Source organism: Ctenopharyngodon idella, chromosome 10, assembly GCF_019924925.1.
Source record: "Ctenopharyngodon idella isolate HZGC_01 chromosome 10, HZGC01, whole genome shotgun sequence".
In the NCBI taxonomy this organism is placed as follows: domain Eukaryota; kingdom Metazoa; phylum Chordata; class Actinopteri; order Cypriniformes; family Xenocyprididae; genus Ctenopharyngodon; species Ctenopharyngodon idella.
The window spans coordinates 29,502,754-29,518,398 of record NC_067229.1 but is presented as its reverse complement, the minus strand read 5'-3'; the positions used below and the strand labels follow the sequence as shown (position 1 = coordinate 29,518,398).

The 15,645-nt window shown below is 34.9% G+C and overlaps 1 protein-coding gene across 4 annotated transcripts in view; it reads left to right on the top strand.

The window, feature by feature from the left end:
• The window catches only part of LOC127521930 (rab GTPase-activating protein 1), a 97,252-nt gene that overhangs the window by 34,565 nt on the left and 47,042 nt on the right, over positions 1 to 15,645 (top strand). For all 4 annotated transcript variants that reach the window (XM_051911421.1, XM_051911420.1, XM_051911422.1 and 1 more), the window contains 7 exons: positions 1,049 to 1,159; positions 1,528 to 1,594; positions 6,178 to 6,280; positions 7,722 to 7,891; positions 8,149 to 8,311; positions 8,746 to 8,839; positions 13,371 to 13,521. In XM_051911421.1, the coding sequence (XP_051767381.1) occupies positions 1,049 to 1,159; positions 1,528 to 1,594; positions 6,178 to 6,280; positions 7,722 to 7,891; positions 8,149 to 8,311; positions 8,746 to 8,839; positions 13,371 to 13,521 (859 nt within the window). The remainder of the gene's footprint in view (positions 1 to 1,048; positions 1,160 to 1,527; positions 1,595 to 6,177; positions 6,281 to 7,721; positions 7,892 to 8,148; positions 8,312 to 8,745; positions 8,840 to 13,370; positions 13,522 to 15,645) is intronic.

The following is a 15,645-nucleotide window of genomic DNA, read 5'->3' as shown; positions in this document are numbered from 1 at the left end:
TGTCAATCACGTGTACACGCTGCCTCCGAAACTTTCGTCCGTCATAAAAAAAAATTCGGATCAGGTTCGATTTTCTGCGTTTTTCGCATCCGTGCCACGCATTTTGAGAGATGTTTTGACAATTCAGAGCCACTGTACGCAAACGGCAAAATCCCCAATGCCATCTGACAAGTTGATCCACGTCGTCTACAGCACAAAGCAGTAGCACTGTATGACAAACAAAGTGCGGAAAGAGACAGAATATAAAGATAGAGTGTGCCAGTATCGCTAGCAAAGCATCAAACTGAGGCACTGATACCTAAAGTAAACTTTGAAACGCTCGGGATAATCATGCAGCTCCTTGATGAGGTGGAACTCCCCTTCCTCTTTACGCAATCTCAGGATTGGACGTACCCAATATTTCTTCTTTCTTTTTGTCTTTTTAAGAAGAGAGAGGACAGCTAAATCATGATCACTGCTTGAAGACTTCATTTTGTATTATTTTGCGAATTTTTTCGCAACGGATTCATTAATACGCGTCGGACTCAGTGTGCAAGGTCTCTGTGCGTAACGAATTTTTATGATCACGAATATGAAAAAAACGCATGCGAAAATTTTGGACTCAGTGTGCAAAGGCCTGAATGATGCTGAAAATTCAGCTTTGCATCGAAGGAATAAATTACTTTTTAAAATATATTCATATAGATAGCACTTCTTTTAAATTGTAATAACATTTTACAATATTGCTGTTTTACTGTATTGTTGAACAGCTTTTTACTTGACAAATTTCTGCATGAATCACCGTTTTACTCCAAACTTTTATCTTCAATTTATGATAATTTCATTAAAAAAGAATTGTTTTACTACAGTAATGAGAATCTAATGAGAATCACCATTGAGAATAATGTAAATTCTCCACATGTATAATTGCAGTAATGCGAATTTTGGGGGAAAATATGCTTAAGTGTCATCAAAATAATAACAATCTTTTCATTTTGAGGTAAAATCTGGACAATGTTTTTGTGAGATTCACCCAAGCCAGCGTTTGAAAACTCTTTGTGTCCATCAGTGCCGTATCAAAGGACAAGGACAGACAGAGCTTCAAACTGCGGCCAGGCATGGACAAAAAGATTGTGATCTATGTTCAACAGACGTCCAACAAAGAGTTGGCTATCGAGAGGTATGTGCTTTGCACAGTGACACAGGCTCTCTCCACTGAGAGGACATCCTCATCCAGAAGAGCCCCATGTCTCCCATAACAACCAATAATTCATTTATTAATGATAAACATGCATTGAATTATGTGTTTTCTGAGCTCAAGTGTTCCTTTCGGGCCATGAGAAAACGGAGGATGGTTTTTCTCCATGGTGACTGATGTTGTGTTGAACTGAAGCCAACCCTGCCTGAATGCACAGCTGTGCTTTTCTGTTTATATATATTTTCTCAGGCTCAACACCCCCAAATGGGTGTGCGAATGTGCAGCTTTACAGTCAATATGCATAGTTCCTCTGTGGTTCTGTTCCAGTGAGGAACGTGTTTGTGTTTCAGGTGTTTTGGTCTGCTCTTGAGCCCGGGGAAGAACGTAAAGAACAGTGATATGCATCTGCTTGACCTGGTAGGTGGCGTAAGACAAACCTGCATCTCTAGTTTTGCATTAACTTCACTTATCCGTCCCTCTCCAGTACCCTTATCTTTCCTTGATCAATGAATTACTTTATAGCAGTGGTTCTCAACTGGTTTGGCCATGGGACCCGCAGTTTCCCGTGGTCATTAACCCATATTTTTAGGAATTTGAACCAAGCAAATTTATCTCTGGAAAATGGTTGATATACACACAAGTACCGTCCCACTTTACTTAAAGGTAGGGGTAGGCAGTTTCGGAGAGAGGCTAGTAATAGCAAGCTAGTTGTGAAAGCTTCAGAGCGCTCTTCAAAGCCACGCCTCCTTCAAAACGCACACAGTAGAGTCTGCAAAGCTTCACGAGATGAGAGATGCCATTAAATTACCTCATGTTTCGAAGCACATAACATTGCAATAATAATGAACATAAACAATTTACAGAGCTCTAGTTGTACCACCTGACTGCTGCAGATTAATTTCAACATTGATAGTGTTGCCATAGAAACGCATAAGTCGGAGTCTGAGCTCTGGGTACAATGCCACGGGCTGCCACCTCGTAATTACGATTATGACATGGCGTGAACGCAGCATAAGCTCGTTGTTTTGGTTCAGAAGGAAATTTAAAAGGTGGCTGCTGTTTGTTTTTGGCGCCCGATGACTGTCTGTCTACAACTCTGCATAGCCTTACTGAATGCGCTGACAATGTGTGATGTCTGCTTAAGCAGGTATGGAAATACCTATGTTGACAGGCAGGTAAGACATCCTATCATTGCATTCAGACTTTTTTTTTTGGTCCTGAGACTTCCACAGAAGATATATGTACATGTTTTAATATTTAGACCACTTCTATTATTGATTGCTATCAGGATGTGAAGAGGGTCTCAACCAGTATAACAAAAAGTGTTTATGAAAAAAAAAAATACCTTTAACAACACTGATGAATAAAGGTAAGGCTATTAAATAGCAGTCCCAAAAAGTTTTTATTAATATAATAAAGTTAGTAAGTTTAGTATGAGCCACCACAGTCATCAAAAATATAGAAAACAGCACAAAGTGAAAATAAAGTGGTATTTTGTGTTAAGGTTACGGAAACTACAGTTACTATGGTAAACACACGATACTAATATGAACTGTTAATAAACTCATGAACACTGATCCTGATGAATAGAATGAACATCATACCTGCATGCAAATCCTTCCCAGCTAACACATGATGTACTAGTTGTGTAATTTATTGGTACTTTTTGGTAATTTCATGACTTACTAATTAAAGGGTTAGTTCCCCCAAAAATGAAATTTATGTCATTAATTACTCACCCTCATGTCGTTCCACACCTGTAAGACCTTCGTTCATCTTCAGAACACAAATTAAGATATTTTTGATGAAATCCAAGGTTTTTTTTTATCCCCTATAGAAAGCAAAGTAATTACCGTCATTCGAGGGACAGAAAAGTAGTAAAGACCTTGTTAAATAGTCAACGTGACTGCAGTGCTTCAACCTTAATGTTATAAAGAGACAAGAATACTTTTTGTGCACAAAACAAAACAAAAATAACGACTTTATTCAACAATTTCTTCTCTACCATGTCAGACTCGTACGCAGTTGACGCAGTGCAGCACTTCTGTGTTTACGTCCAAACGCCGGCTCAGTATTGAAAATAACATTAGAATAAGTAAGCAATAAGGTATGAGAGGCTGTGCTGTATCGTGAATAAGTCACGGCTGAAGGGCGTTGTTAGGCATGACGCGAAGTGGAGCAACCCCTTCAACCGTGACTTATTCATGATACAGCACTAGCCTTGAATACCTTATTGCTTTTATAAAACGGTTACCACACAATACAAATATTAAAGCCACAAATATGTATCAGTGCAACTTTCATGAAGTTAACTTTCACTAAAAGCCTTCCTTCCACCGAAAAAAAAAATAGTCCCTGACCGTGAACAGCAACAGAAGTTACACTATTACGCCATTAGATGGCGGCAAAGACTTTATGAAGACTTTATGTGCCAGTCAGTAGCGAAGACATTTACATTGAAAAGACTGAATTGTTGTGAACACGGAACAAGATGCAACTGACAAATGCTTTGACTAGCGCTGTCAGTCACGGGAAAATCCCTTAACTTTTAAAAGGACAAGATAATGCATCGGACATTAAAACAGAGTTTTTATTATGAACATAGGACTGACCTGAAGGAAAATGCTAAATCTGAATGCAGGTAATAAACTTGCTCACTTGATCTCTTTCTTACAATACTCTTCTACATGATACAGTAAGCTTCAATGAACAATATCAAGTGCGAACATACAGTTTACGTCGCTAAGAGTGGTTGCTAAGGGTGTTGTGTAGTGATACAGTCGTGAATAAAACACAGCTATTGACCAATCAGAATCAAGAACAGGAACTAACCGTTTTATAATGACACATATAGCATATAGCCTGAAAAAAACTCATCTGACAGGCACACTTTACTTAAATGACATCTGACAGAACGGTCAACAGCTTTCACGCATGTATTTCAAAATAAAAGTCTTGCAAAAATAAAACATTTAGATTTAAGTTTTTTGTTATTGTCATTTCTAGGGCTGTGTATTGACACAAATTTCAAAATTTGATTCGATTTCGATTCATAAGCTTGCAATTCGATTCGATTCAATATCGATTATTTTGGATATATATAAGGAACAGTACATGGCAAATTTTCTGAAGGAAAAATCTCTCAACTAATGCTGTAAACTATACATGGGAATCAGTTCTACATTACTATAATATTGAAGGTTAAAATTAACTGATTTGTATACAAACACTTAAATTAGTGGAAGTTAAGGAAGTTTTTATAATAATAAAATTAAAATACTAACTTTACAATTATGTAATTATATTTCTACTCCAATTCGTTTTTTGAAATACATTATTTAAATGGTGGCTGTTGACGGATTTATTCAAACATGCATTAAATATTGAAGAACATTATAAATTATAACGAATGTGTAATATGGTGCATATTTAGCAAAATGCTATTCTCTAGAGTTTAGTTTTATAGCTGACTAATGAGTTTATGGTCACTGAATATGGTTTCTGAGGTAAATTTTACGTTACATGACATGTTTACAAGCTGTTTTATTGATGTCTTTCGCGTTTGAAACATTGATTGAGCTATTCCATGAGACAGGATACGGATTTCGGTAAGGTGTACTGTGTCTTTGAACATACCTTTGCTTATTCATTAATGTTTGTTTCGCGCTGTAACTGGTATTAAAGTGGAGGAGATGATCAGTTCACGCGCACTTCGCGTTACCGCCTCTCTTGATCTGAGGCTACAGCCATCTGTCACGCCACATCAAACAGCGTTTTTTCATATCAAAAGTAGCAAAGCACAAAGCTTATTGTCATTTATTAGATGGGAAGAGCGCTACAATGTTCTATTCATTCATCAACTGAAAACAGACTAGACCAATCGATTCTTGGGATTTAAGAATCGAAATCGGTTCGTAAAAATGAGAATCGAATAAAATCGAGAAATCTATATTTTTTTACCCAGCCCTAGTCATTTCTTTGACTACAGACTCCATGACCCACTCAAAATGATCCTGTGATCCATTTTCAGGTCACGACCCACCGGTTGAGAAACACTGCTTTATAGCATCCTAGATTTGAATCACAATGTCGATCAAATAACACACAGGACACTAAAATTATGTAAAAATAAGCATTAACTAAATAACTGAAAATGTAGCAAAACATTTGAATGTACGTTAATTATAGCAAAAAAAGAAACAAAACTATTTATATAAATCTATTTATATAATCATATGCGGACTTTTGGTAATGTCCTTTTACTGTTTTAAACTGTAAATGATGTGGTAATTCAGTTTTTTACTTGCAAAAACAGTATTTTTACAGTAAAATTACATAATGTTAATTAACACATCTGAATTTACATATTTCTAAAAATATTCAAATTTCTTTTAAAAAACCTGATTAAGCCATGGATCTTCAAACTTTTAAAACTTGCCTTGAATTAATTTTGTATTAATTTTACCAAATGTGAATATTTTTTGTAATTAATACACTTAAGGTTCTCTATTCTAAGAAAAGAAAATGAAAATAAATAAAAAAAGGTCTGCAGCCGTTAGTGTATCAGGTTACATAATCTGTCGACTTTTCCCTGCATATTCTTCATGGACTTTGAAGGAAAGTCTGCAGGATTCTGGATTTGTAAAATTGAATAAATGACAGAACTTCCATTTTTGTGGAAATCAGAATGCTTTAAGTGAAATGTGTCCTGTAACTACAACTAAACTTTTCACTTCTGAAACAGTTTTTGCTTGGCCAATGTGATGATGTTTTCAAGTTTTGTCTGGAAGTGTTGTCCTCAATCCCGTTAGTACTGTAGACAATGCCAGCAATCAGCAGTTAGTATTTTGGCTGGGACTGCCCACAGTTGTTTAATTCATTGTGAGTTGATCTACAGCTACAAATGAAGATTCTTGAATTCATGATAATGTTTGACTTTATTTTTGTCTTATCCTCTCTTTCTCTTGGCTCTCCTCATCTGCCCTCCACCCATTTGTTAGGAATCAATGGGCAAAAGTTCTGATGGGAAGTCTTACATCATCACAGGGAGCTGGAATCCCAACACTCCTCAGTTTCAGGCTGTGAATGAGGAGACGCCTAAAGGTACTGATTCATACACATGCTCATTTTGCAGGAGATTATGTTCCAAATCATTGTTTGAGGTCTTCTGATGCTGATATTTTTGGAAAATTGTAATTTAAACTATAAGTGATCTGGAAAAGTTGCATTTAGCCATTGTGCCCCAAAAAGCCCCTACTGAAACGGGTTTCAAACATTCAGATTTTTAACTTACACACCTTTGTAATGCTGCTTGCTCAATCAGATTAGAGCACTGGAGTTAACTATAGTACAATAAAGCAATAATAAGCCCTGTGAAGCTGTGGTTTACAGTGAATGTTAACTCCCCCTTAGCTGTTCTAAATTCCCTGTAAACCACAGCTTAATGGGGCTTATTGCTTTTATAAAATGGTTAGTCCATAAAAATATTTATTTTTAATATTATTTTATTCGTAAAATAAACACAGCAACAGAAAAAGATACAGGTCTATAATTGTAGAGTAATTTACCACGGCTTCGAACATGGCTCAACCAATCAGAATCAAGGGCCTGAACTATATGCTTTATAATAATATTTATTATCGTTCTTTTCACACTTATGTTCTAATTTATATTAAACATTTATACTAAAATGTTTTCACTTTAAATGTTATTTTTTAAAAGTTTTTTCCTAAGGTTTGAAGTACTTTGAGCTGTATTTGATGTGTGAAAGGTGCTATACAAATAAAATGTATATTTAATAATAATTATTATTATTATTATTTTATGAAATATACATCTTATTTGTATAGCACCTTATAAATTAACACATAATTATTTGTTATTATTCAATAAAAATACAATTTATTTGTATAGCACCTTCGAATTATTAACACATAATTACTTTTATCATTAAATAAAAATATATTTTATTTGTATAGCAACTTTCATGCTCATCATTAATGATGAAATTATAAAGTATTATTATTAATAAATAAATATAAATGAAAAAAATTTGTTTAACACCTTTTGTACATTGATATGTCAAAAAACTAATTGTTAAATATTGTTGTTGTTATAATAATAATAATACTTATAATACTAATAATAATATTTATTGTTGTTGTAATTAAATAATAATATATAATATAATAATATTTATTATTATTATTTTAGCAATTTGTTTTTACTGATATTTGAAGTACTTTGAGCTGCATTTAATGCATGAAAGGTGCTGTTCAAATAAAATGTATTTTTATTTAATAATGAAATTTTTTATAAGTGTTATTATAATTATTTTGTAATTTAATTATTATTTTATTATTATAACAACAGCAGCAATAATAATAATAATGATTATTATTATTATTATTATTATTATTATTATTAGCATTAGACAAACTTTATTGGAATTCAAGAAGTTATTGTGAATGACATCATGAATAAACTCAACTAATATGAGTGTGCTTTGATGACCATGTGCTGTTCTTTTACTTGTATGACACAGATAAGTTCATGTATATGACAACTGCGGTGGACCTGGTGATCACAGAGGTGGAGGAGCCTGTGAGGTTCCTGCTGGAGACGCGGGTTCGAGTGTGCTCACCCAACGAGAGGCTCTTCTGGCCCTTCAGCAAACGCAGTTACACCGAGACCTTCTATCTCAAACTCAGACAGGTGAGGACGAGCTGGAACTGTTTTGCTGGAGAACCAAAATTTTGTGCCTCAAAACCTACTGAGCTAAATACAATTAAGCTAACAAACTCATGTTTTGGCCAAAATGTCACATTTTTGATTGCAACAATTTGAGCTAGCCTTCACATCAGGAGGACTGGGTGCTCACTAGGTTTTGAGACAAGGCCGTAGTATGAACAAGCATATGGAGATAGTCCTTAAAAGATCGGTGTGTTACTGTGCCTTCACTCTGCTCTCAGATGGAGAACAAAGAGAGGAAGAGTAACTCAGACACGCTGTATGAAGTGGTGAGTCTAGAGAGTGAGACAGAAAGAGAGAGGAGGAAGACCACAGCGAGCCCTGGCATCCTGCCGTCTCACGGCTCTATGGTGCCATCCCCTCCTGAGGATGATGAGGAGGAAGGTGAGCAGCCCTCGGCTGTCATTCAGAGTTGTTCTCATTCACATCATCATGTACATGTGGGCAGTTGTGGCCTAATGGTTATAGAGTCTGACTTGTAACCCGAAGGTCGCGGGGTTGAGTCTCAGTACCCACAACTGAGGTGTCCTTGAGCAAGGCACCTAACCCTCAATCACTTCCCGGCACTACAGCAAAAATGGCTGCCCACTGCTCCGGGTGTGTGTTCATGGTTTGTGTGTTCAGTACTCTGTGTGTGTGCACTTGGATGGGTGAAATGCAGAGCACAAATTCCTAGTATGGCACACCATACTTGTCTACATGTCACATAACCTTTCACTTTCACATAACCTAATATATTTTAGCACATATGGAGATTTTACTGAACCTTAGAAGCGAGTAACATCTTTCTGGCTCTTTCTCTCCCACTATCCTCCCAGATAATGATGAGCCGTTATTGAGTGGCTCTGGAGACGTGTCTAAGGAATGTGGCGAAAAAATTCTGGAAACTTGGGGAGATTTACTGTCTAAATGGTGAGTGCTTTGAAAACAAATGGAAATGAAGGCTCAAGGTTGTGTGAAAGTAAAGAAATTACAACAGACAAATGTAATGTTATTATTAAATATATTACAATATTGGTAACCCTTTACAATAAGGTTTCATTTGTTAACATTAGTAAACTACATTAGTTAACATGAACAATGCTTCTACAGTATTTATTCATCTTAATGTTAATCTCAACGTTAACCTAATACATTTTTAAGATCGAAAGTTGTATCTGTTAACATTAGTTAATTAACTGTGAACGAACATGAACATGAATGTTTTATTAACTAACATTAACAAAAGTTAATAAATGCTAGACACATAATAGAGCATGTATACTACTGTTTAAAAGTTTGGGGGTCGTAAGATTTTTTTTAATATGTTTTTGAAAGTATCTTTTGCTCACCAAGACTGCATTTATTTGATCAAGAATACATTAATAGATACAGGATAGAATACATACATAGAAACAATATTGTGAAATATTATTACAAGTAACTGTTCTATTTTAAACTATAATTTATTCCTGTGATCAAATCTGAATTTTCAGCATCATTACTCCAGTCTTCAGTCACATGATCCTTCAGAAATCATTCTAATATGATGATTTGATGCTCAAGAAACATTTACTATTATTATCAATGTTGAAAACAGTTGTGTCTCTTAATATTTTTGTGGAAACTGTGATACAATTTTTCAGGATTCTTTAATGAATAGAAAGTTCAAAAGAACAGTATTTATTTGAAATAGAAATCTTTTGTAACATTATAAATGTCTTTACTCTCACTTTTGATCAATTTAATGCATCCTTGCTGAATAAAAATATTATTCCCTCTCCCCATTCGAGAAAAAAAAAAAAAAAAAACCCTTCAAAAAGTAGTAAATCTATTTTTATGTAATTGCATTTTGTAAGGTGTTCAATTTAGACCCTGCCAAGCCACAGGTGTAAATTTATTAAACTCTTGGCAGGAAAAATTATGCTTTGAGCCACAATACTGTTGTTTAAGAGCCGTGGGTCGGATACGAAGCTTGTACAGATTCCTGTAGAGATTAATTGTTCCACATTAGCATATGCACATTTAGATTAGACGTTGTCTTGTCTGCCTCTTTCTGCTTGACAGTGCCGTATGCTTTCTATGCAGAGAAGTGCTATAGAACAGGCCAAAAATCAAGTGTTCCCGTCCCACACAATCTTTTTTTCTGTCTCCAGCCAAAAAATATCTCTACATGTGCACACACACACACACCATTTCTAATTTAAGAACTCATTCATGGGAGGGAAATGAGAGAGATATTTTAATGTGGAGCAATAGAAGAGAGGGCTAAAGAGACTGGGGGATGAGGGAATGGTCAAATACAGATAAGGGTCTTATTAAGATTATTTCCCGCTCCCATTACTCTTATTGTTGTTAATCAAAACCTCGAGATGAATTCAATTAAAAATCCCAGGAATTTAATTACAGGCTTGCGACTGTCTCTGCACCCTGAAGAACACAGCTGTGTCTTTGTGTGTGTTGTGCTCACATCTGCATCTAGTCCCTAATTTTTCTCCTCTTTAAGCCCTTGGCTTTCCTTTATTTGGAAGCTGAGATTTACAGTCATACTATTGTTAAAGGAGTCATGACATGGATTTTTAAATTATTTTAATATGTTCCTTGAGGTTCATTTATAATGTTAATAAGGTTGTTTGCAAAAAAAAAAAAAAAAAAAAAAATAATATATATATATATATATATATACACGCAAGTAAGTGTTTCATCAATATAAATTTACAGACAAAGCATTTTGAAATCGTTTACTTACGGTTTGTTTCATCAAATGTTTCTTTGCAAACTTTCCATTACACTGTTCCTGGTTTACAAAACAAAATGCTCCGAACAAGCATGTAATCCTTTGATATGATCTGGGATGCCATTAAAATAAACCATCCATTTGTTTCCGAAGCTGGGATCCTTCTGAAGTCTGTACAGAGACGCAAACAAACTGTTTGTACTGGACGCGTCAAAGCGAATGTTCTTTCACTCTTCCATTTGTCCTGTTGTCGACAGACACAAGTGCGTGGAGTACGTCAGAAACTGAACGTGCATCTGTATACTGTAGTGTAGACAGCGCCAGCGATTATAATGGACTCTATTTGTTTTTGACGCGACGAGACGCTCACATCCAGTGTAGTCAATTGTCAGCTGTTAAGCGACTGAATGCCAGTGGGTGGGGCCTATGGTGCGATGATGTATAACTATTTATCGATGTCTTGCTCTGGAGGCAGTCAAATGTATTTGCCCATGTGACGTAATAAATATGCTTACAATATATATATTTTAAAATATTTACTGAAAAAAAAGCTGCTTTGGTACAATATTTTGTTAAATATTTATTAATTTTTATATTAATGTATAATTATATATATTTATATATTATAAATACATTTTTATTCAGGTTTATGCATCTAATTATAGTATATAGAAAATTGTAATATTTACTTTGAATTGCATTATTTTACTTACAGTGACAGTATCAAAAAACAACAAATATTTAACACTAATGTCTTTACTGTTTTTTTTTTTTTAAAGAAATTAAAACTTTTATTCAGCAAGGATGCATTAAATTGATCAAAAGTGACAGTAAAGATATTTATAATGTTACACAATATTTTTTGTTTTTTTCAAATAAATGCTGTTCTTTTGAACTTTATATTAATCAAGAAATCCTGAAAAAAATATGGATCATGTTACATTGAAGACAGGAGTAATGGCTGCTGAAAGTATCATAAAAATAAATTACATTTTAAATGATATTATGAAAAGTTATTAGGCTAAATAAAATGTAGGTTTGGTGAGTGTAAGAGACATCTTCAAAAAACATTTCAAAAATCTCCAAACATTTGAAATCTGCTTAACAGTTTTCTCACGCTGTATTAATGGGTCACTATGCATGAAAATGTACAGATTCCTTTCATTGAATTTGGGGCATCAAAAAGTTTGTCATCTTTATGACCACAAGTTGGCCAAGTTATTTAAATACATAAAATTCATATTAAATGATTCACATACATGACATTTGTGAATAAAATCACTTTGTTTTAGATGAATATGTCAAATTAGTGACTACAGAGCTGCTGGAGTCCCTGGCCCTTGATGTCAGTGCTTCCTGGTTCAATAACATTTGGTTTAAGGGGCACATTTGCTATATCCAACTACAACAACAACAAAAAGATTCTACTGACTTTGTATTTACACAACACATGTCTCATGCATATGACAGCATAATGTCATGCTATAAAAAAAAAAAAAAACTGATCAAAGTTCTTCTTATTGGAGGAAACAGGTTGCAGTTATAATCCCAATTGAATTTGTCAGTTTTGAGTGATTGGCAGAGTAATATCAGTGGTAAAAATCCCTGAGGGAAGGTTTGTGCACACTACAACACGGTGGAAGTATGCACTTTCCTTTTAATCAGTGAGGAAAATGGGCACCAGCGCCGTTTAAGACATTCCATAAACAAATACAAATAAATGCTGGTAAATATGCAGACCACATTCAGAGATTGTGCCTCTAGCAGGTTAACATTGTCTTATATAAACATGTCTTTAGTAAAAGGTCCTATGGAATAAATTAAACACCAGAATGTCACTTCTGTCTGTGTGCCAGAGTGAGTATCATTAACTCATACTTAAATATATATATATATATTCTCTATGTAATAATATTCACAAAACAAATCTTACCAACCCCAAACTTTTGAACATTAATGTAATATTCTGCTTAATAGTATATATATCTGCTTAATAGTTTTCTTACACAGTATGCATGAAAATGTTGTTTTGGACCCCAGTTTATATCATAGCAGTGTGGACACCGTCTGGATGTTCATTAGCAGTATATCGCTGCAAAGTTATTTCCAACTTCTTTTTATTTCTAAGCAAAGAATGAAAAAGAACTTCGCTGTGAGTATATCGAGGCACTGAATCATGTTCAGTCTCTTGTATGTTACGTATGCACGAGTGCGACCGCAAGCAATAAGTTGCTGGCTGCAGTTCACATAATAGCCACTGGTGTCACTAATAACAAGGGTTTCTGAACTCTACTTATAGCCCCTTTAATCAAAAAGTGTAAATTGCGGTCACATTAGCGAAATTTAATGGGCAAAAAATGTCCATTGTTAATAGTGTAGTGATCTATGAAGCACAGCTTACACAGAAGTCACTTGTTACAAAATCTTTGTGGGGAAATCTTTCGCCCTCGTGCGAAATTTCAGATCACATGTATTCCTATTGAAATAACTAGATTTCGCCTACAAAAAATCGCTGAACAACGGTAAATGTCACCACACCTTAAGTGTTAAAAAGGTGGGAAGAATACAGATCACATTATGTGCTAATACAAAGTTACAAATTCACAACACATACAAAAAATACCCTTACTGTTTCACAGTGCAGACACAACATGGACTGTCTTGAATTTAAGTGTTGTAATTAATTTGTAACCATGAGTCCCTGTTGATTTTGTAATGTTTCATCAGGCATCTTAACTTGGCCGTGCGACCCAAACAGCTGCCGGCTCTGGTCCGCAGTGGTGTCCCGGAGGCCTTGAGAGGGGAGGTGTGGCAGCTACTGGCCGGATGTCATAACAATGACCATCTGGTGGAGGAGTACCGTATACTTATTACTAAGGTAGGCATACAGTTCCCATCCTCCTTTTCATTGCAACAAAGGCACATTTCATCAAATAAAGCAAAGGACTGACTCTAATGCATCTTCTCCATTATCAGTATGTTTGTTTGGTTGGATCAAAAGTTTTGATCGACAAACTTAATGAATAATTCATCCAGTGATTTTTCAACCTCTAACCTTGAGTAGGCCTTAAATGTTTGCCGTGCACCATTTATGCTATAGGCATGAGTGATACCTAAAAATGGTTTGTTGAAGAGAGATGTGCTATTATTTTTCTAAGCTGTTTGACTTTTGTTTTTTGTTTGAGAATAAATGGGATTATTAAATTACTGTCAGAAATTACTAAAATACATCGTAATAAATGTCAAGAGCATTACCAGTATTTTTAGAAGATGTTACCATTTAAAGAATGTACATTTCTTTGTGTATTTGCAATATGCTGATTACATATACAGAAATATTGCAGTAGCAATGTCTTTTTCAGAAAAAAAATTGCTAAACTAGAATGTGGACCTAAATGTGCGTTCACATTTACTGATGTTCGGCACATTTTCATGGCGAAATTCAGTCATCTTAGTAGGAATCCACATGATCAAGAATTTCGAGGCAAGTTTGCACTGGACAGGGCACAGGAAATAATTGGAGCGAGAGGATAGGGATGAGATCAGTACATGTTGCAAGCCAAACTCGAACTCGAGTCATCCTAATGAGCACCACAGCTCCCATTGTGGCTCCAGCAAGACTTGTCAAGTATTTTTGCACTATTCTGTTCACAGTTTTTAGCATTAAATTAGTGAATATTTTTGCTTAATCTGACCAACAAATATCCATTCCGTTATGAATTGCCATCTTTCCAGATTCAAAGAATTTGGTTTGGACGTCAAAACAGAGTTTCTTGGAAAAAGGCTATAATTGCGTCTCCACTGTACAAGGAAGAAGAGAGTACACATGACACTCTATCATGAGGTACTCTGCATTAATGGATAGAGACAGCCCAGAGATCCTGAGAGCCGCTCGATAGCCAAGTAATGGCTGAAGCATTTTATATGATTAGCAGTAGCATTAGATTGCTAGTGGCTGAATAATGTGTATGAGAAAGCAGGACTCAAGTACAGAGAGTTGTTTTCTTTCTTATACCTCTTTGTCTATTCAGAGAGTAGGGATGCTAACGATTATTTGGTGATAGAGACATTTATATTAGATGTTGCGCTGCAGGCTAACAAGCACAAACTGTGTTGAAATTAAATGTGAGGAGAGATAAAAAGACTGAAACCCATGAGATAATACAGTATAGGCTATTTCTATAAAATAATTAGGTTAGGTTAGGCTAATAATGCTATTTGTTGTTTTGGCAAATAAAAAGTTATATGGTCTACAGATTTTTTTTTTTTTTTTTTACCACAGTAAAAGATGCGAAAATATGGATTAAAAGTGAATGTCAGGAAGAAAATAAACGACAGGAAGAAAATAAGCGGAAATATAGGACGCTGGGTGTTTGGGAAAAGTTACAAGAGATTCTATATCCAGTGAAATACCTCACAAAATATAGTTAAATTCATGGAAATTCGAGTGACCAACCTGCAAAACAGAACACAAACCCACGTATGGCTTAATTTAAATTTATGGGCACACATACCTCTCTCATTTGGCATGAATCCAAATGTTTCCATGTTCTCGATGCAACATTTGCCTGCTAACCAGTTATTTATTTTGCAAACAAAGCTTTGTACTATTAACATACTATTAAATATTAACATATTTTCAATGTATTAACATTTATTTAGACTATAAAACCTTTTCATTCGAGTGAGGAGGCTGCCGTTTTGAGTGCCATTTGCACATCTGGTCATACAAGTGATTATATGCTACTATAGTAGATGCATCTTGCAGTATTAAGGTTAACAATTAATCGATTGTTAATTTAAATGATAATCGATCATAGGAATTTGTGTACTGACATCCCTAATTCAGAGCCTGGACATGTAAATGCAAAACTAGTGCACAGATGTGAATTTTTTTGCATTTATTGATTTGAATCCATGTAAATAGTAGACTCAAAAATGACTTTTGCTCGGCGAACGTGTTATGAACTTTCAGTTGTGTAACTTGGTATTTTTCATTCGG